Source organism: Egretta garzetta, unplaced genomic scaffold (assembly GCF_000687185.1).
Source record: "Egretta garzetta isolate BGI_Z169 unplaced genomic scaffold, ASM68718v1 scaffold215, whole genome shotgun sequence".
Classification (NCBI taxonomy): Eukaryota; Metazoa; Chordata; class Aves; order Pelecaniformes; family Ardeidae; genus Egretta; species Egretta garzetta.
The window spans coordinates 4,174,466-4,196,200 of NW_009259719.1; the positions used below are offsets into that span (position 1 = coordinate 4,174,466).

The 21,735-nt window shown below is 36.6% G+C and overlaps 1 protein-coding gene across 1 annotated transcript in view; it reads right to left on the bottom strand.

Annotated features, from left to right (window-relative positions):
• Positions 1-948: 948 nt before the first annotated feature.
• The window catches only part of CACNA2D3 (calcium voltage-gated channel auxiliary subunit alpha2delta 3), a 474,057-nt gene continuing 453,270 nt past the window's right edge, over positions 949-21,735 (bottom strand). Inside the window, exons 37-40 of the mRNA XM_009639329.2 lie at positions 19,297-19,408; positions 2,768-2,880; positions 1,877-1,959; positions 949-1,038 (exon numbers count right to left, since the gene is read on the bottom strand). Of these exons, the coding sequence (XP_009637624.1) occupies positions 949-1,038; positions 1,877-1,959; positions 2,768-2,880; positions 19,297-19,408 (398 nt within the window). The remainder of the gene's footprint in view (positions 1,039-1,876; positions 1,960-2,767; positions 2,881-19,296; positions 19,409-21,735) is intronic.

A 21,735-nucleotide genomic window follows, 5' to 3' on the forward strand; every position in this document is an offset into this window, starting at 1 on the left:
AAGGCTTAGAATAAAAAAAAAAATTGGTCTTGATCTTTGCCCACTGAGAGTGAGCCTCAATGAATTCTCAGTGAAAACCATCATGAGTTCTGCTGATGCAGATGTGTTGTACATAAACTTTCTCTGCTTATGAATTTCCTCATGACAAGCTTCTCCTGGCTGACATAACATCTGTAGGGCAGAACACTAACAGAACAGTATCGTCCTTTTATAGAGGTTATTTTACATATCTTCCCACAAATTGTAACAGATGAAAAGTATTCAATTTTGCCATCTACAACCAAATCAACCAATGTGATCTAAAGCTTCCCCAAATTAGGGAAAAGGCTTTAATCAGGCTTTGACTCCCTTTCTAAATGTGGCTGAGATGTTTTATAGCTATTTCCAGAAACCAAACCTTCACTTTAAATCAGCACAGCATACTACCTGCTCAGCTTCATACATGTACATGCATTTCCTTGACTTGTTAATAAAAGCTATCTCCCTTATTATAAAAGCTAACTCCACGTTTTCTTCTCTGAATCTTTTCAGAAATAGACTAAAAGCATAAGAAAACATCTTCCACTTATTTTATTCTCTTCCCATCATCAATGGAACAAATGTATTATCATACTTAAAATACACTCTGAAACTGTGATTTTAATATACTTTATTGAAAAAGTACACAGTTTTAAATTGTTTTCAATGGGACAAAGCAATGGTCGCCTCTATCTATCAAGTCCTTTTTTGATGAATCATGACTACCATATGCCAAATTCACATCTGCATGACTTGCAAAGTAAAAAGATAAATCTTTTTTCAACATATCTTTAAGAATTTATATCACCAACAGTTTAAAATCATGAAATGCTGATGCTCTGACTATATTTCATGTCCTCTATGTTGCACCATTTCCCAGATCACAGTTTATCCATGTAGTAGCATGCCAATTGAACACATCAGTCAATGTCACCTTGAGAAAATCGTCAATAGCAGAGGAAGAACAAGAGGAGGTTTAGCATTAAGGCCTGAGACACCGCCACATTCTCTTGCATTTTCCTAAAGAAAAAAACCCAAAGGAAAATAAATGCAAGCCTTTACACTCAATTATGATACATGATTATTCACCAAACTACATAGGCAGATGAGGATTGGTGCAAAACAACAAAACCCATGAACTAAATACACTCAGGAAGAAATAGAGGTACACATTTTCATCTGAACAAGTTTAGATTGTAGACTGAAAGGGAGCTTGATCAACAAGCACTACACAATCCCCTCCATGCCATATTTTAGGTCTCATTCTACATTACATTACACCATTGAAGGCATGTTACTCCAGAGTAAAATAGATGTCTATGAACATAAGCTGTACAAGCCACCTGTAATCACATCCCCAGTCTCTATCAGATCTCCCTGGCATTGTACAAATAAGAGTACTATGCAGAACACAGAGTAGTAAATATGTGTAGTGATCCCTCCCAAGCAATACTGTGTGTAAACATGATGACTATAGCATGACAGTTGAGATAGTGAAGCTAGTTGACAAAAAAACCATTAACAGCACAAGGTTCCCAACCATCTCTGATGAGGAATATTGTGGTCAGTGCTTGAGCCAGAGTAAGTTCTCAGATATTCCTGGCTGCCTGTGCTCACATCCTACCATGTTCTCTTATATGATACAAAACAGTATACAAAAGCAAGTCAAGACATTGTCTACAGGAGAATGAAAAAGATTTGCAGCACCTACAATGTCAATCACTTCCCCTACTACTGTGTTCCGAGCGTTCAAAATATATCTTGATGTTCCATCTTAGAATAGTTTTCCTATTTATTTTTTTAAAGAATAAAACATCTACCAGAGTCTAAAAGAAAGGAAAAGTAGGTAGAAACTTACTTCAGGGTGAAATCCATGACAAGATTCTGGGCGTCTTCTTATCTTCTGAGATTTTAAACGTTCACATTTAAGGGATTCATTATGTACAAGGTAGTTAAGGAGAGATCTTCTGAGCATTGTCCTGAGTTTGTGAGCGTTTTGAAATGAATATAGTGAAAATCTTTCAGCTCATTCCTTCCTCTCCATCAGAAACCCAAGGTGATATGTGTGGTCAACACAAGAAAAAGAAGGTGATTCTAGTGCTTTCTCCTCAGTGATTAGTAGTTTAGACAGTATCATTTGCTCTTACAGAGCTAACCTGTCTTTCCATAATAAGTCTGCAATAAAAGCACACTGGGGGCTACTTTTGATAAATGACAACTTAAGTGAGAAAACAAATCCTGAACAGAACAGCAGAACAGCACAAAATAAGAAGTGGGGCAAATAAAAATCAAGTGATATATTTACTTTGCTACATTTCTATATTTTTGGAAAGCAGGACTCTGAAACACTTTCAATATTCCAGTCCAACCCTAAAATAAAAAGCTATCTATATTGTAAGGAGTTTTGTAAGTTCCAATATCAGGAGCTCCATTCTCATAAGGAAATTACATACTTAGGGCCTTAATTTGAAAGTTGTTCAGCTATCTAAAGATGACCATGACCCTGTGATACTTAAAATATGCACATAATTGTGTTTGCTTAATTCATATTGGCTGTTCAACAAATAATAAAAGTGAATTCTTGAAAATAAGAACACACTCTCAGCTGGCTTAATTTCAAAAAGCCCTAGTGCTTTAAAATGGGTAATGATATGTTCTTAAGCCATGTAATGCAAGTTTTACGTAATAAGAATTTTTCAATATTTGCATCTTGAATCTCTTTCTGACAACTTTGCAAATAAAAGGATATACCTTATTTCTATAGGTGCCATGGTAATTGGTGGGACAGAATCACAGAAGCATTCATTATCTACCACCACCATGAAGAGGTTGCTGCTTGGGATTTGCTGGATAACAAAAGACCTGCAAATTAAAAAGAAATCAAATAATAGTGACATTATTGGTATTTCTGAGCAACAGGTTTTGTTAGGGTTTTTTGAATCTGTCAACACCACCTGTACCATAGTCATAAATATCATTGACTTTATATATCATGCTGTACTTCCACACCTTGTAAAAGTAGAGGGCCTTGGGCAATGCTCAGTTCACAGAATACACTTGTCCATTTAAAGATGTACATGATGCTGAGAGGTACGCAATTGAAGCAGAATGGATAGGCTCATACTGCTGATAGGTTAATGGGGAGACTGGGACACAAGTGAATTACCAAGGAGTTTATCAGATTTTTCTTTTTCCAATTTCAGTGCTGAATCTCTGCTCTATTGTGAACACCTAGCTATGTATTTATGATTGGAATTTTTAAGTACGCATGAAACCAACCTGCAAAAATAATGAAGGTTCTTCTGCAGCCACATAGCGATAACTCATGGTCCCAAACTTTAGCCTGTACAACCATATTAGGGCCTTTATTCACTCTGGGTCTTGCTTGAAGCAACATGAACTACTGAGAAAGATCTCAGCTTTCATCTGTCCTCTTGAGAGTCATTTTATTACTGAGCCAACAAAACAGAGATTAAGCCTCAAAATCTTCCTAAGTGAGGAGATTTATTTTAGAATAATGACAACTATATGGTACAAATATGGTGATAACTCAGCACCACATTCAAATAAAGACAAAGTAGACAACACAAAAGGAGAGTGAGAAATAAAGACATTGCTTGTAAGAAGGAAAGCACCCAGGGGAGACCAGGGAAGGATCCTGTGGGCACTATTCAGTGATCCACATTACAAAGAGCTGAACTCCTAAGCACATACCAGAGAGAAAAGGGGGAGGAGGAAGAGCCAAATAGGCGCTGTGTAGCCTTTCCTTTGAAATTCAGGACACAATACAGAGAAAGGCTTTAAGGCTCAGACCTAATTTTTGATAAATTTTTAAAACAATCTGTCAGAATGTATATCTCCTATTGACAGAATATCTGCCATATCGAATATCATTGAAATCTGGCAATTCCAGTAATGAGGTGTTTTTCAGTGTGGTACGCTGGTAAATGTACAGAACGTTAAGTGAGGGTTTGAGCACCAGGAAGATGTGGAGAGAAACATATTTTTCCTCAGACATCTTTATTTAAAATACATATTGTCTTACTAAAAATAACTCCCTGCTTTTTCCAAAGATCACAGAGGATGAAATAGCAGAGGGGGCAGGGAATATTCAAACCGAGCTTCAGAAAAAAAGAAATAAAATTGGAAAACTTACTATAAAAATGTTGCCAACGGAAAGATTAAACACTTTTCGGTATTTTTTAAACTTACTGAACCTCCATTAAAATTACACTTAGAGTGATCTGCAATATGTTAGCTTTATGTTTATACATGAAATATACATTTACAGTATAATGTAAAAGGCTGAACTTTATAAATGTACCTACCAAACAGCTGGAGCATGTAGCAAGACTGACATCATTGTAATGGAGCATCTGTGGCTTTGTGGATTTGTGTATGGGAGAAATGGGGCCAATAAAAGGAAAGGAGGGAAAATCTTTAACAGACAATAACACCAAAATTGTACTGCATGAATTTCTCAAAACAGTTATGAATAAATCAAACCCTAAAGGACAGGAAAAAAAATATTAATCTTATTCCCAGAAATTGGCATAATCTGCATTTTTTTCAGTCTGAAACTTATATTTATTGTATCTTTAAAAATAGCTCAGAAAAGGACCTGAAGGGCATAGTGCTGTAACAATTAACTGAATGCTAAATGATTCATTTCTCTTTTTGATGAGAAGGGAGTAATCACTCTTCAGTTGTACCTATGATGCGCCTGACACCAAATCCTGTTGTGGTAGCCCCTCTAGGTGGCCCCCAGGTGAATACTGAAGCCTGTGAGAAAGCACATACCATATAGCCAGGCTTAAAGGTGCCATTTCATGAAAGGGGGCACATTTCCCATTTAATTTCTTCCTTCACCCACTTCTCTGGTGTGCCACAAGGGCTGTACAGTATAGGCTATTGCTCCCCCAAAGGAGAAAGGGAGGGGAAAGTAAAAAAAAAAAATTGGGAACTTTTCCTATCACTTCACCTAGCTGGAATGAAAAAAAAAAGGTATTTTAATGCAGAAGAAAGTTTCCACTACAGAACTATGATGCTGAGTAAATTACTATATGGCTTCTTTGACAAAATAGTAAAAAACTACAAGGTTTTGTAGGAATTAAGTGATACAGAAAATTTTGCTAGACTTGGTAATTTGGGGAATGCAGTATATGCACAGGTTGATGGAAATTACGAATTAAAGGAACCACAAAGAGCAATATATTAGTTTAAGTCAAAAAACTTTTCTACTTCAGGAATTACTTGATAGATATCAATTAATTACACTGGTTTGGTTTTCCATACAGTGAATATTCTTACAGATCTACAGTTTGTTTATCTATTACAGATGTTTGTGAAGTGTCTAACTTACGGTGACTACCACAGAACATGTGACTGTCATCTAAAGAACCATAAAAAGATTAAACTTCTGGCTCACTGCAGCTTTTTTTTTCCATAGTGCATAATAATATCTTAACTAATACCTTGCAAAGTGGGACAACTAGCTTCTCATCCGCTATACAAGAGGTAGATTAAAAAGAAAATGTTATCTTCCAGAAGCAGTAAATGAATGCTTTCCCTTTCGCAATTCTCAAACGTAATCTAGAAATGAAGCTGCAAAGCCAAGTGCATGTCCTTACCAGTCATTGACTTGTGAGGTCACAGGCAATGGATTAACACATCAACAAGTGACAACAGAGGATTGAAGGTAGAGATTGAGTTGAGCAAATAATTAAGGGCAGAAAAAAAATATCCAACTTAACTTTCTCTTCTATTAATAAAATGTGAACAAGCGAATCATACTTATATCAGCTTCTGTAACTGAAGATCATTTCACAGGCATGGGGTATTCTTACCCTCACCGGATCAATGGCAAAGAAGTTTCTGCCAGTCATAACCACTGCAGTTGGTCTGTGACTACTCAGATAATTCAGATGGCCCTGCTTTCAGCCCCAACTGGACAAAGCACACAATCATCCCAGCAGCGGGTCTTCTGTTTGAGTTCAACTTTCAGTTTCCATGGTGAAATTAATTTTGAGTGAACGTTTGTGCCAGTAGTCTCAGGAACTGAACATTCACAGAAAACAAAAGGTGCGTAAATGCAGTCAGAGCAAGGTCTTTCAAATACTGAAATATTCCACCAAAATGTTTCATTGTGTACACCAAGATTCAGTTGCAAGGGAGAAAAACCTCTAGCAAAACTGCTTCCGTGACAGCAATGGGAAATAAAGCAAGCTGCTGACGAAGTAAGGAAAGTGGCCTTGTCTTTTAAGTGGGCTCCACTGCAAGTCTCTGAAGTTTGTATTACAATAGGCATTGTCGAACACCTGCTGGCTTAGGCTGTCATTTGTGACACTGGCAATATGGGAGCCAACTCTCAGGGACAGAGTAAGGGGTTTTATTGACCTTCAATGCTGGTTTAACTATCAAAAGAAAGTCTATGTTTAATATTTATGGAGAATATTTCATGTTTAAAGAGTAAAGATCTTTTTGTGTAAGCAATGTAAATCTTCTGGTTTGAATCTTTCTCCTTTACACCAGTATCATCACCATCATTTAATAGTGACAGCATAGAAAAATCCTTGCATATGTGTCCATATATAAAATGGAATAAACTGTTGGGGTTCCTGTTATGTTGAAGCCACACTGAGTCAACGAGAACCTTATTAATAATTTCTCCTCCATCTTTCATCTACTGAAGAACTAGTTTGGTTTATTTGATGTGCAGGTTCAGAGGCTTAAAACAGATCTGAACAGAAAAACTGCTTTTTCACTTTGTGGGGAAGATGAGGAAAGAAGAAATTTAATACTTGAAAGGGGAAGAGAGAGAAAGAGAGAGAAAGAGGAAGAAAATCTAGTCATGCCAAACTATTTTGTTAATGAAGAAAAAACAAGAATACAGAGTAAATCTGCAAGAAACTCCATATTTTGAGTCAGAGCATTACACAACACTTTTTTCAGGTTGCACACGCTTTACCAGTTTCTTCCTAACCTATTTCTGTATTGGCCTATATAAAAACATTTGTACAAATATCATATGAATTGATTTGGAAAAAAACCCCAAGCTTCATATTTTACTTGAAAATAGTAAATATTTGCTCAAAAATGCAAGTACTTATGAATCTGTTCCTTGAAAATTAGTTTTTCATTGTGGTATGAAACAGGAAAAGACTTGTCACTCAAGTACTGCTGCATTCATAATTACATTTGCTAAAGTTGTGCCTACAAAGGCATGATAAGAAAGCACACTTTTAATGGTGTATGATGGCTAAACGACTTCCCACAGAGAACCAGTTCTTTCTAATTTCTTAAGATAGCCCAGAATTTGTAAAGCATCATAAGACTGCACTACAAATCTTGGAGGGCAGCCACAGCAGCTGCCTTTATGCATGTAACTTGGGTTCCTGCATCAGAAGGGCAATCGTCTCCAACGCTGAAGAGAGCGCTTGCACAGACACAGACTATTCAAGGATAATTCAGAGCAGGAGCTTGGCTTTGGTGATCTGCATCCTCCTCTGCAGGAGGGTCCTTCTCTCTCTTTAATGGCTCAACAGTGATCCTGCAGAGAAACGCATCCTGGATCGGGTGAAACGTGATGCCTAAAGCTATGTGCTGACTGCAACACCTGTTCTAAAAGAGCACGCAAACTACCCTCAAACCTGTTCTTTTTTCTTCAGTTTGAATTTCTTCCTTTTCTTGTATATATGGAAGCTTTTCATACAGTTACAATATATATTATCAGAATAATTTCTTCCATTAAAAAAGTTAAAAGTTAAAAACCACCCAACCGAATTTCAACAATGACAGCTCTTTTTCTTATAATAAAGAAATACTTTCTCCTATAAGGAGTAATAATTAGAAGATATACTCAGGGCAGTAGAGGAATAGGGACTGAGCTGACACTACCCTTGCTCCACTGCCCTCTTGCCACACTGGGTGCTTCTTTCTCTTCCTTTCATCTTCCAGCTTCTGAACCTCTGGGGTGGCCAAGTATCAGTAAAGGAACTAGGAGAGGGACAAACCTCCCTGGAAAGGAGGGAAAGGGCAGGGATGATAGGGCAAACAGTGTCAGTGCCCCGTGGGAAAGGGATGGAGTGAAGGTGGTTATTAATTGCTGCAGCAGGTGGCCTTGCTGTGGGGCCTCTGCAGTCTGTCCCCTGAGGGATTTCAGAGCATCTCCCACATTGATGAAAACAGGCACAGCAGTAGCAAGGCAGAGCTAGGCCCCTTTTTCTTTCTGGCTGCTGTAGTCATGAGGCTGCTATATCTCCTGAAGCAAGATGACCAGTTTACTGGCCAACTTGAAGATCATACCCTTCTGTAAGTCACTTAACCTGCTTAATGCAGGTCATTGCTTCACTACAACTACCTGAATCATAAGGTGCAAAACCTGTATGTGGTAAGCTTAACATCTTTTCTCTGAAATGCTGCTGGCTTCAAACCTTCCTTTCCTAACATAGCTGGATCCAGAACAGGCAAAGGTAAGGTAGTTCAATTTCAAACATGCAGGAGATACGCCTTGTCCAGCTAAGCAAACTTAAAGGTTGTTTACTCTCTACTATTTGACTATAACATCTGCCATTAAAGGGAATCGATATTACTGTTAAACAGCTCAGTCTCTGTATTTCCATGCAGGAGAGAGAATCCATTCCCTTGTCCACTGGTGTTAAGTTTTGGACAGGATATAAACTGAACACGGACCTGAGGTTTCCCTACTAATAAGCAGCAACTTACCCAGCCCCAGACACACCCAATCTTAAGGAAACGTGCTGAATGCAGCGTATTTTGCATGGGACTGGGCCAGACATCTGCAGAGAGGACACAGTCATATTAGACTGTTCAGACTGAGGATCCCAAATACCATCATTTATACCACCATTTATCGGTGACTTGCACTGAACTATTTCCCTTTTCCTAGCTTACAACCATGCTGCCATTAGCTGGTGGCCAGCAACACAGCTACACAACTTGTTTCAACAACAAGGAATTGTAATAAACCTCCTAACAGCGTTTAGAAATCTCCGATTTTCAGATCCATTTACCCCTTCTTTCTTCAGACAGTTGCAAAGGCTGCAAAGTGCTTGAGGGAAGAAAATGAATGACAAGCAGCACAGAACTCTGAAGATACTTACAGGATACAACTACACTCAAGGAACCAAAAAATTTAGAGAAAGTATCTTCCCATTATCCCGCAGAATAGATATTTCTTTGTAATTTGAGCACAGCACCAACAATAAAAGCAATTCAACTTGTTTAAAAACAGGGCTGTGTGTTTCTAGTTAAAACTTAATTCTTGTTTTCTCACAGAAATACTGCATTATTATGCAGTGATCTATATGGTGTTTTACAAACAATATCAATTTTTTTAATTTTACAAAAATATGCTTCTATTATATCTGTGCTCATGACAACAGATGCTATACAGTAGAGCATGTGGTCACAATAAACACACAGCTGAGGCGGGATTTTAGTTGTATAAACATTTAAATAGCTGTTCAGATTCATCTTTAAAATCATGTTCAGGAGCTTTAACAGCCTGATTCAAGGGGGAAAAAAAATCCATATGTATTTTTCATTTGTTTCTGTAATGATCGTAGGATCGCTTTAATACTATTATTTAACATTACAGTGATGACTGTGGGACTTACATTTAAACTATGACTAGAATAGTATCACATTTTTGTGTTAGCATATGTCACTTCTGCACATATATAATCATATCAATCGTTTTTAGGAAGCAATAGAAAAGATCTTTTACTTAGCAGTTGTTCTACCCATGCAGATGAATCCTGCAAAGCATGGGAGAATTTCAAATTGAAGTAGTTTGAACTGAAATAAACTGAGGGCAATGTTTTCAGATGGGCAACCTAAACACATGCACAAAGATCTGAAAAAAATAGTCTGAATTTCCATGGTACTCAACTTAGCCCCCACTGGGAGCTCCGATGCGGGAGCATCTCCATAAATTCAGCCATTTCCCTCCAGGCCTTTCAGTGTATTTTTGGAGTGCAAACCTGCCTTAATGAAGTTTGAGTATTTTGGATTAAGATTAGTCATTACTTTGGGATTACATTTCATATCTGTCAAATTTGATCTTTCCTATTTTTTTGGAGAAAGAAAAAACATACCAGCACCAGAGTACAGTAAATGGAAAATATTGTGCACTCTGCACTCAAATATGTGTTACTCACATAACTGTTGGTTGCAAACGTTCAACCCTAATGGTCTGGAACAAACTTTAAGCATTCAACTGAAGTGCAGATATCCGCTGTGCTGTTTCCCAACTCCTATTATGTGCTTTCCAGGCTGCTGGCTACATTTCCAACCCACATTTCTCTCACTTATCACATTTTTTAAATGAATGAATGAAATGTTTATATCACAGTCAAATTGGGCTACTTGGGTTTTTTTTCAAATAAATGATGATAGAGAATGGAATATCTTTAATGCAATTCATAAAAATAAGTTATATGCCAATAACAACATTTCTGAGAGCTGGAGCAGTTAAAGTATATGAAAAAAAAGTAGCTAGTGCTTCTCTCATAGAGAGACAGATAAACTCTCAGCCTCAAGCCTGTAACCTGCCCCCATGCTAGTAAAATATTGCTACTGCCTATAGCCTGACTGACTGTAGCACAGTTTGGTGTCACAATAAACATGCCTACTTAAAGCAAAGTTTAGAATCAAGGATTTAAATTAACAATACCATCCTTATTGTTCCTGTGTTTGCTGAAGGCTTGCAACCCCACAGAGCTGTGGTATGGTTGGCAACCACTTTGTTTCAGAGAGGAAAACCCAGAAGTGCCATTATCAATTAGGGGATGCTTTCGCAAATAACTGATGCTCAGATAAAAGCACCTTACCAACTGCATATTAGAAATTTTACAAACATCCAAAAACTTTGAGTATACACAATTTAGGATGAAAAAAAGTACTCTGTTTAATGAGGAATTTGGCAATGCTCCTAAGCTTTCTAGTCTAGCCACCCACCCTTATGAGGACATAAGATAATGGAATGTTTCAGATCACCAGGTTTAAAATGGACCACAAAATTTTTTTGCACATAAACCAAGGTCAGAAATCCCACAAACTTTAAATATGAGTCAAGGTTCATATCCCTAAACAAACCTGAGCTCACTTCTGAGAGTGTGGCTTAACTGGGTGTCCATAGGCAGAGTGGTACCTGATTCTGCGATGAACAACAGAGGAGCTGCAGTAACTGGCACAAAGCAAATCATGTCAGAGGTCTCTTAATGCTTGGCCTTTGCTTTTGGATAGGGAAGTCAGAGAAGTTATAAAGACTGGAAAATGCAGTTCCACTAGAGCATGTTGTTTTAGCAGAAGTTTTTTAGCCCTATTTAAGTAGCTGTGGTTTGTATCAAGAGACATCTCATGTTTTTAAAATGTTAGATGATGTCTAAACTAGATAGCTAGATTCTAAATATAATTCAAAGATTAAAAAGAAATTGATTTCCTCTGATTTAGGAAGGCTTACAAATATCACATGACATTATGAAAATAACTTCTGAATTGCATGAATTGGCAACTACTCTTTTCCTCAGATTTAGGTCTAGTCTACTCTGCAAAGATGATTTGACTCTAACAAAGAGCTTTGCAATATAAACTGAAGTATAAAAACCAGGGATGATGGGGAGATTCCTGTCAAAAGTATAATAAATCCTAGAATTAAGTGATCATCGTATGTGATTTGCAGTGTGCTTTGCAAGGATGTTGTTAAATTATTTGTGTAAATATAAACTTTAGCAATGATTGAGAAGGCCATATCTGAAAGAATTAAGTATACTGCATGTCATCTTCTCCATAGCTAGTTAAAAATCTATATTTTTGGTAGCATATAAATGCTCCCTGCATGGCACTCAGATCTTAAGATTCATGTTGGTTTTCCAAGTTAAAGGCTATTAAATATCTATTAAACTCTCAAACCCTTCATAAAGAGAAGTGCTGAATGTACAGACGCCTAAGTCATGTTTGCATTATTTTTCATCAATCAGACTATGCTATAATATGAATATATTGTAAACTGAAATGAATTTCCTAGTGTTAGCAATTCTTCACAAGTGTTCCTGGCTTTAAAAATTCACTGCAATGTTTTCCAATTTTAGTAAGTTTTCCTATTCCAAGCTGTCTTTGATATATATATGTATATATATACACACATATATATATATTACTGCTCAGCGCCATATATTATGGCATTCACACAACTTTTTTAATCTCCTGTCATTACAAAGCATCCTTTCATTGTGTCAGCTACTATCTATCATTTGGTTAGTATTTATTACTACTTATTTAAAATGCAAAATTATATTTACTTTTAAGTAGTGGTAATATTTACATTTTATAGCACTACTGAGCTTAACTATGAACAGTGAATGGGTGGAGATCACCACCCTCCCAAGCAGAAGTTTCATTTATAAATGTCTCAAGCAATTCAGCTCTAGGCTGATTTGGAAAACGTAAGTAGGGAAGTGGGAAGTTGAGAGAGAGAGAGAGCGCTCATCCTACTTGTCAGAAAAAAAACCTACAGTGAAACTAATGATAACATTAGTAGACCGAATTGCTAGGAAGCTGACCCATGTATCTCCAAGATTTTACGGTACTTACGGATGGACCACGTGGTCAGTTCTATGAAGTCTCCTAATGAAAAAGTTGTACACATTTGCAAGAAAAGACCAACATACATTTCTTCCTCTTTCTCTTCTTTCTGTAGAATCTCCCTCTCATTCAATATATATTCCTTGCCATTAAAAATGCCCTTTGAAAAAGATTACTATGGTCAGATTTTTTTTACATTAAATATGCTTTTTCTCCTTTGATCCATAGTGATTTGTCCATTCTTTAGCTTTTTTATGATGATTACAATGCTGAGAGAATATGAATACAGATCTGCATGGTCTTGTCAACTAAATAAACAAATTCCAAGGTTTTGATTTTTTGGGGAACACTGGTATAGAAACAGAGAATAATAATGAAAGACTATTCTCAATGTAAGGTGGCATTCTGTGTATAAGGAGCTATGATACTCCTGAATTCAACAAGCGCACTAAGAAGGTCTGAAACAAAAAAGGAATATTGAAAATCTTTGTCTATTTAAAACCAAAAAATTCCCCCAAGCAAACAAAAAACCCCCTTGAAAACTGTCCATAGGGTTGTTAAAATAATGACCATCAGGCATAGACCTGCCTGGTAACTTATAGACGTCTTGCCCTATTATTTCATATACCTATTTTCTTAAATGAAAATAGTAATTTACAGTGTTTCCTGAACTGGTCGTTCAAAGTATACATTATCAAATAGTAGAGTTAAATTACCCATGCAGTGACTTTAAATTGCACCTGCATGACAAACATTATAATCACTGTTGCCTTTGGAGTGAAGAGGAAGTTAGTCAGCATACAATTGGAGATGTGTGGGTAACGCACAATATAGGATTTTAAACTAAGTATAAAGACCTTTAATAAACAAATATAGCAGTTTAAATTGTGTAATTTGATACTTTTTACAAGGAAAGAATGGGGAAAAAAAATCTTTGGGGATCTTCTAGAGCTTTAGGGTTTTGGTTACTGTAAGTTTTCACCAATACTGCTGTTGCCACAAATATGAAGATTTTTTAACACTCATAAGTATTCTGCAAGTCTGGAAGATCTGATGTTCAGAAGAGAGGTGCGAGGTGACTCTGTAGACTAATACTTTGATTCTTGAGACTTCAACAATTAACTACTGAGGTACGCAAAATATGGAGTTTCCTTGACTTCCGTGCCCATCTAAGCAAGCTCTAAGAGATCAAGATCTGTCGAACACTGCCAAGATCAGCAGTGAGCAGTCTGACTGTAGCAACACCCGTGACTCAGCATGGGCACAGGTCAAAACCATTTATGTGCATGGTATCACATCTATACTTGGCATGGCTGCTGAAAAAGCAAGCATGTAAAAACATACACTCCAAACAAAGTATGGCGAAATATAGAGAACATTTGGCTTTCTTCAGGGTCTTATAGAATGGATACAGTAAAATGAATACAACCCAAAATGTCTTCTAGAAGTCTGACTATAATTTACTGCCCAAACTACTCCAGAAAATCTACCTATCCATCTATCCTGATGTATATAGATAGATGTCCAACTGAGAAGAAATTGGCCCTTGACGCTTTGCTTGTTTTATGCGGCAAGCTGATTTGTTTAGAAGTAAACTAACTACATCTGAAAAGGCAAATGATTATTTATTTCATGGGAAATTGAACTGCATATTTATTTACACATTTTAAACACAATCAAGTACAGCAGTTTGGCAAGCTTCTACTGAGAAAGAAATGCAGAAATATTTTAGCAAATGGTGTTATGTCTCAACATTAAGTGGTTTTTAAAAACCATTACCATTTTAATGTCTGCAGATTGCACTATTCCTGCACTAAATTCTTGTGTCCTGAACAGTCTGAATCTCATTTGTATTGTTGTTTACCTGTTACTGCCAAATAAGCACAGTTAGTTGACAAGTCTGAAATTTGCCATTATATATCCCCATGAAGGGTTCAGTGTCATCCTGAACTATAATTCCACTGCCATTTACCTCTTTTTATTGCCAGTGAACAGCACTCAATGCCCAGTCTATAAGAAAGCAAGAGAAAGCATTTGGTTTATCAATGATTTGCCCTGTTAAATAGTTGTCTGCTTACTAACACTCCAATGGGCCAAATAAATAATGCATGGGACAGAGTTTAATCAAATAAGTAGTTCCTATCAATTTAACAGGCAGTTTACATGTGATATACAACAAAGTAAAGGGAACACTTACATTCATCTTGCATAATTAAAATACATGCATAAGTGTTTCCCAGGGTTGGGATGACTGTAGCTACATAATTCCTTGCTTCCCTAGTGAAAATATGGCTTTCTCATATTTAACTTCTCTCTTATTTTGTGTCTTAAGACTGCGCACAAAGAATTAACTGGGAACAAAACAGTTTCTTTGGGGTTTTGGTATTGACCTTGTGGGCCCATGAGTGCTGCAATTAAAAGAGAAGGGGGCTTTGCTCCCTAGGTCACTGGAAGTATGGCCAGATTTTTGATCTGCATCCAAGTCCAGTATGTCACGACACATGAACAGGAGAGGTTAAAAGGGCAGATTTTTGAGCATTTGACTGTGCAACTGCTGCCTGATTTGTATACCTATAGTTTCTACAGTGGAATATGCACATTTGGCAGCTATGTACTCAAATGGCTGCTTGCAACTTTGAAATTTTAAAATATATATTTAATGTATAAATAGTCAGATGAGTAAGTTGCTGTGCCTACAGAAGATATATACCCACACTTACAGCAGCCTGACTCAATGCTGAAATTAATGGTATTTTCCTAAATGAAGCTAAATGAAAACATCTGAATTTTCATGCAAAAATGAGATTTGCAATTAGAGAAAAGCTTTTTTTTTTGTTCTATAAACAGATGAGTGTATATACTAACACAATTGGGTAACTTTCTCTGGTCAAATATCATAACAGCCATCATCCTTTCTAATTTATAACAACGATTTTGCCTTTCTAAGGATGTTTACCACAGACATTTTTAGTGCTTTTTAAGTATCAGCAATTAAACTTTTTAATGCTGAGACTACCAGAAAGCAAAAACTGGTAACGTAACCAGTGAGAATTGCTGAAGAACTTTGGTTGACATGCTTACTTGCATTAAAAATTGGCTAACACGTTTGGGCAATACCTCATAAAACTGCAAGCAGTATTAAGATGCTTATTTAACCAAAGACCTCAAATTTAATGTCTAATCAAAAACACATCTCCGAGCAGCACAATGCCTTTAAAACCCATACCAAGTACATTTGGCATTAGTGTAGCTCTGACTCAACAGGAAGAGTGCCAGTCAACACTGATAAAGAAAAAAAATATTTATCTTTGGCAATTAACTATTTCCGACACTGAAGCTGCCATAGAACATTCAACAGTCTATTGAGTGAGTTTTCAGAAGTAATGCTTTTTTTTTAAAAAAAAGGGGGTTTTTTTTGCTATAAAAGAGAATCACTTACTGGAAAATATGAAAGCATTTCAGATTTTTAAAAAATCCCATTTTTTCTGCCTTGTTGACAGCGCAGAAAATGTGGGTTGACTTGTTTTTGATTGCTGTTTAAGTAACAGATTAATTTAATAATCGTTGGGATATTGAATAACAACAAATTATGGGGTGGGACAGCCAAACCCTGACCCTAATGACATTCTTATGTTAATTCTTATTTTCTTTTAGGCTCCTGCTTTCTTAATAAAACCTATATTTTTGAAAATTGTTTTTAAACTTTGCAAATTATCCCAAAGTAGCATTTATTTTTTTGCTAGTAAGAGATAAGTTTACATACAGAAAATGCATTTTATATGATTGTATACGTTTAGTGCCTGACTCAGAGTCCACAGAAGTGCATAGGTGCCCTTCCATTGACTGAGTAAGTTTTCAGAGATGGCCAAGGTGAGCCAGCTATTTACGAAGTAACAAGCATGTAGTCCTTTCTGCTGTGTGATTTATTTGTGACAATACTTGGATTTAAATCCAAGAACCCATCATTAAAAATTATGATTGGAAATGTTTATAAGAATAAGGCTTAGTTTTCCTAACTACAGTTGGTAACTGTGAAGTTTGGAGTATTTCCATAAGATCAGTAACCGCGCACCCAGAGTGGGATAAGACTGAGCCTCTGACTCTCACTATGTGACCCTGTTGACTATGACTGTGACTTTGTTAGTAAAAACACAGTATTTGTGCTCCAAAATGTTTTATCTAAGTAACATTATATGGTTTCAATTAACACCAGTCATCATTTTTATTTCTACTAAGAGACTGCTTTTAGTCTCCTTCTTCAGACAAGGGCTCTACAGTAGTCCCAACGAGTAACTTGTGACACAAACTTTCTTTGCACAGCTTTTGTTTGCAAATCTTTTCATAACATACTAACTTTTCCTGTGTATTTCAAACAGGATTGCAATATTAAAGTGGGTGTATATTCAGCTAAATATTTACAAATATATTTTTCTATTTCTAATCAAGATTTGCAAGCATATATCACAAACAGATTAATCTATAATGTGATCCAAGGAGGTAACAGAAAATAATCCCACTGACTCAAAGGGATGTGAATGGAGAGCCCAGTATGCAACAGATGCCACGCAGATTAACCATTGAACACAGCGTCAGTTCAAGACTCACTTCATGTAAGGTTGAACCCTGATTTTGACTGATTGAGCCCATCAGTCTTAAATTACAAGTATTAAGCAATACACTTGCTTGTAAAAATATTTATTGGTACTGAGGCTATGAAACAGAAAACTGGGTCAGAAGATGTAGGTCTAAAAAGGACTTTGGGTCAAATTCCTTAGCTGTTCTGCGGGAAAGTGTCCTGGGTTATAACAAAAATATTTGGAATCGAATGCAGTCTGCAATCTTAGATGCAATTTGTAGATTGTTAATGACAGTGGGTAAATGGTATAACGAAGAACTTTCCCATGAGAATCTAATAGTTCTTCTGGATTATTTCTTTAGGTTTTGCCATCGCTTGTGGAGAAAAATAATGGGTGCCTTGAGATCAGTTTGTAACTTACAGGGTTTTCTTTTATTTTTTTGTTCCACTGTGGAACACAAAATGTTTTTCTATGAAAAAGATCTTAGCGCATTATTTTTGAAATACTATAATTTTCACTAAACTCAGTTTCCAACTCAGTGCTGTCCAAGTATTGCAGAATTGTGTTATTTTTGAAAGTTATTTCCTTTGACCTGAAGTTACCTAAGATGACAGACTGAAATCTGCATTCCTTTGAGAAAACCCGGTCCTGTTAAATTAATCTTTTCATGGAATCCTGTCTGTTTGCAATATTTAAACATAAGCAATGTATGATAACTTGTTGCACAAATTCTCCGTAATCTTCTGCTAAATGATCACAAAATGAGGCTGCTTGAATTCTACAAAGCTGGCACAAAGCGCTCATAGCAGTGTAACATACATTGTATTTGATATGTCAAGTGGAAAAGTGATGGCTTGATTTTGTTGAGTTTGTACTTTACAGGCAGTGGGACCTATTGTTACACTTAAAGGGTTCCCTAGGATCAATTTACAAAGCACTTTCGTAATTCTATCCCACAAAGCCATATAAAACCAATTATTCATACTAGATATTAATAATTTAAAAGTTGGCCAGCAGCAAATTAAAAGGGAATATTAGCATTTAAAATATATCTCCAGTGTACTTACTCCTATTTCCTGTTTCAAAACAATGAAGATATTGAGGAGAAATTTAGGAGCAAGTCCAGAAGCACACCTATTGACTTCAAAGAGAAGACTTTTTCACCTTTATTTGCTAATTGCATATTGATTTAGTCTGGAAAGGGATAGTTGTAACAATTTATGTTTGACTTATAAATTCTTCTTGGCATTTATATTGATAGACAAATTATTGCTGTATAATACTAATCTCCTTTGCGATGATTACCTCTCGGCATAAAGGAAATCCAGTTAAAGGACTTACTGAAGTACAGAAATTTGCATAAACAACACCTATGCAATTCTTCAATTGTGATGTACCATAGTCAAAGTAAAAACGTCACTGCACACAGGCACTAAATGCAGAGAAAAGGCATTTTCAGTATGAAGGAGGAAAGCTAGACTGAACTCTTTCTCTTTCAACCCTACAAGGGACAACTGTACAGTAGCAATGTTAGAACTGACAAGGTTGCAGCACTGACACGTGAGATTTGTAACTATTAACTAAGCTTCCCAGCATTGAAAGTTTGGAGGATAGATTTTAATCATCTCCCACCCTTTCAGCTTAACAGTTCTAAGAAGGAAATGCTGTTTGTCATTCAAGTAAACCAACCAGATCTCACTGTACCACAAGGGAACTTCTAACCTGTCCAGCAGGGTTTCACTCCTGTATAGGAGAGCCAACAGCACTAACCTTTTTGTATCCAAATCTTTAAAGAATATGCCCTTAAAATGCTGCCTGTGTCCAGGAGAAGTCTTAAAACATTCACTATCCTTTGAAATTAGCATAAGCCTCTACTGGTTTTACATTTTTTGGTAGAAAATAATAGGCACTGCTTTAATTTAAGAGTATCAAACTTTTAAATGACCTCCGTAATAAGAGAAATGACACCCTGACAGAGGTCATTATGTAAGATAAAACATAACAGACTTGTACATTCTTCAACATAACCTTGAATAATTCAGTTTTACTGCTTTGTCACAAACAGTTGTATAAAAAAAAAAAAGAAAGGGCTTACTTGAAACAGTCATCGCAAGCAATATTCCCCATGGTCTCCTTTATAGTGCGTTCGGAAACAAAAGCTGGATATTCAGTATCACAGGGCTCTAGGGTTTGTTTCAACCTCTGCGCTATAGGCACAGGAAAAAAATATCTTGATGTTAACATGGGAAGAACAGCACACAAAATTCTGAACATGAGATGCTGTGTTACAGAGCTCACAGGGAACGGAAATATTACTCAGCTTCTGCCACCCTGTGAGATTTCCTAGGCAGTGCATAACATTATTTTTTCAATTAAAAAAAAAGTTTATCCATGGATTGCAATTTTGTAAGACATAACTGTTGAAGTAGTTATTCATGGTTTAGCCATTGCCAACCTACTTTACATTTATGCACAAGCTTTTATTCTTTCTCTGTAGATTCAAGATGGACTTACTGCCGTTTTATTTCAGTGATGCCGTGCACCACTAACTGCTATGTATGGGAGTTTACATTAATTTGATATCTAAATTGTGTTACATTTTACTGGAGCCAAAACACTCTTTTAAATTACAGCTTGGAAATCTTTGCAGAGTTTCATCAGTTAGAATAACTCTGTGGGTGGGGGGCAGAAGTGTTACTTTGCCCAGAAGCAATGCTTGTTATCTGCTTCCCAAAATAGTAATAATTAAGACTCCATAACACTTTTAATCTGAAGCCCTGGCAGTGCAAGGGAAAAGAAAGTGTCGCTATTTACATCTTAAAGATTGGGAAATTGAGGTACCAGGAAATAGTGAGATTGGTTCAAGGTCAAACCACAGGACAGCAGCAAAGCTGGGAACAGAGGGCAGCTCTTCTGGCTTTCACACTGATGTATCTGTTGGACAATCTCTCTCCCTCATTCCCTTTCTTTATCCTCCCCACCCCTTCATTCTTCCTTAACACAGAGATACCCTTGCACATCAGCACAAATGTTAAGCCTATCTTAAACTAATTGCTAAGTGAGAAAACAAGACGAGGTATGACAAAAATAGACTACACTAAACAGGCTCTTGGACTCGACAGGTCTTCCATTCAAGATAATCTGTTTCAGAGCCAGTGATGTATCTGCTGCACAGTGCCAGGGGAATGACCAAAACTGCATTTGTAACCATGCACTAGGACATGCATTTCTGAACTGTTTATTATTTTTGTATATAATTTAAAAAAATATTCCCCCAAATGCCCAGCTCTCAAGCGAGGTACTAAAGTTGGTTAGAAAAGTTTTGTTATTTCTGATATTTTCACTACAGTCATGACATATTTAACAGTTTAGAATTTTTTTTTTTTTTAATTGCCTGACTAGCTCTACTGCAACTTCTCTCTTTCTCTTCTGTTCTCCTTATCTGTGGCCAAGAATGACTGAAATTTATCACCTGTATTTTGGGTCTACCCTCACTTGTATCAACACGTCTTGCGTAACAACGAGACTGCCAAAGATCCATGGGTCTCAGATTTCCGGCACCTTGTTAGAGTCCAGAAGATGATGGGGTTTCCCAAGGTTTAGGGTGTCAGTTTATCCTCTCTCATTTACAGATGTGATTGAGATTACAAGATCTTGTGCAGAATTATTTTTCATACTAGAGTTTGGTAAATTGGCAGGTGCATGGGGACCCTCTAGGATCTTTGTAGTATGTGATGCTCTATTAATATCACAATTTAAGCAGGAAGCAATTTCCCCATTAGAGGAACTGATTTTTTTTCTGAGCTTTGTTAAGAACTGTTAAGTAAAAAATGTGCAATTTCATTAGTTTCAATTTCATGAAGTGCAGTCATAATTATTACAACTCTTAGTGGTAATGTAGCACCTGCAAGAACATACTAAGTACATGTTTTTCCCTCCTGCTGTGCTTCTCTCTTGTGAAATCTCTCTTGCTTTTGCTTTACTAACACATGTTGGTTTCCAAACAACTATCACTTGCTACCTAACCGACTTTGAACTGGGAAAGCAGTACCATAAAAATGATGACATTCCAATGAGCACAATAAGGGGGTACGTTCAATACTCTTAGTCATCAAAGAAATGGAGCAAATGAATTGTGTAGTTAAAACTTAACTTTCAACTAAAACATGAATGAAAATCCCTCAATCACGATTGTCTGTCAAAGTGCTGTAATGATAGTTTTGTCTTTAAGAAAGGAATGGTTGCAAGTTATTAATGCCTGTCTTCTGTAGTTAGTACGTGCTTAAAATACAACACAGACATTCATTTTCATGAGATGAAGAGGAATTCTGTCTTTAAAGGATATTTTCTCTAACATACAATGCAACTGCCATTGGATGTTTCATGTCAAGATATATTAAGGCATATTTGTACAGTACATTTGAAAAAACATCCAAAAAAGTTACCTGTTCCCTACAATCTGCAAACACAAAGGACTAAGCCGGGCGTCCCTGCCATTCCTCTTCAGATATAACAGTTTTGCGTTTTCTGGGTC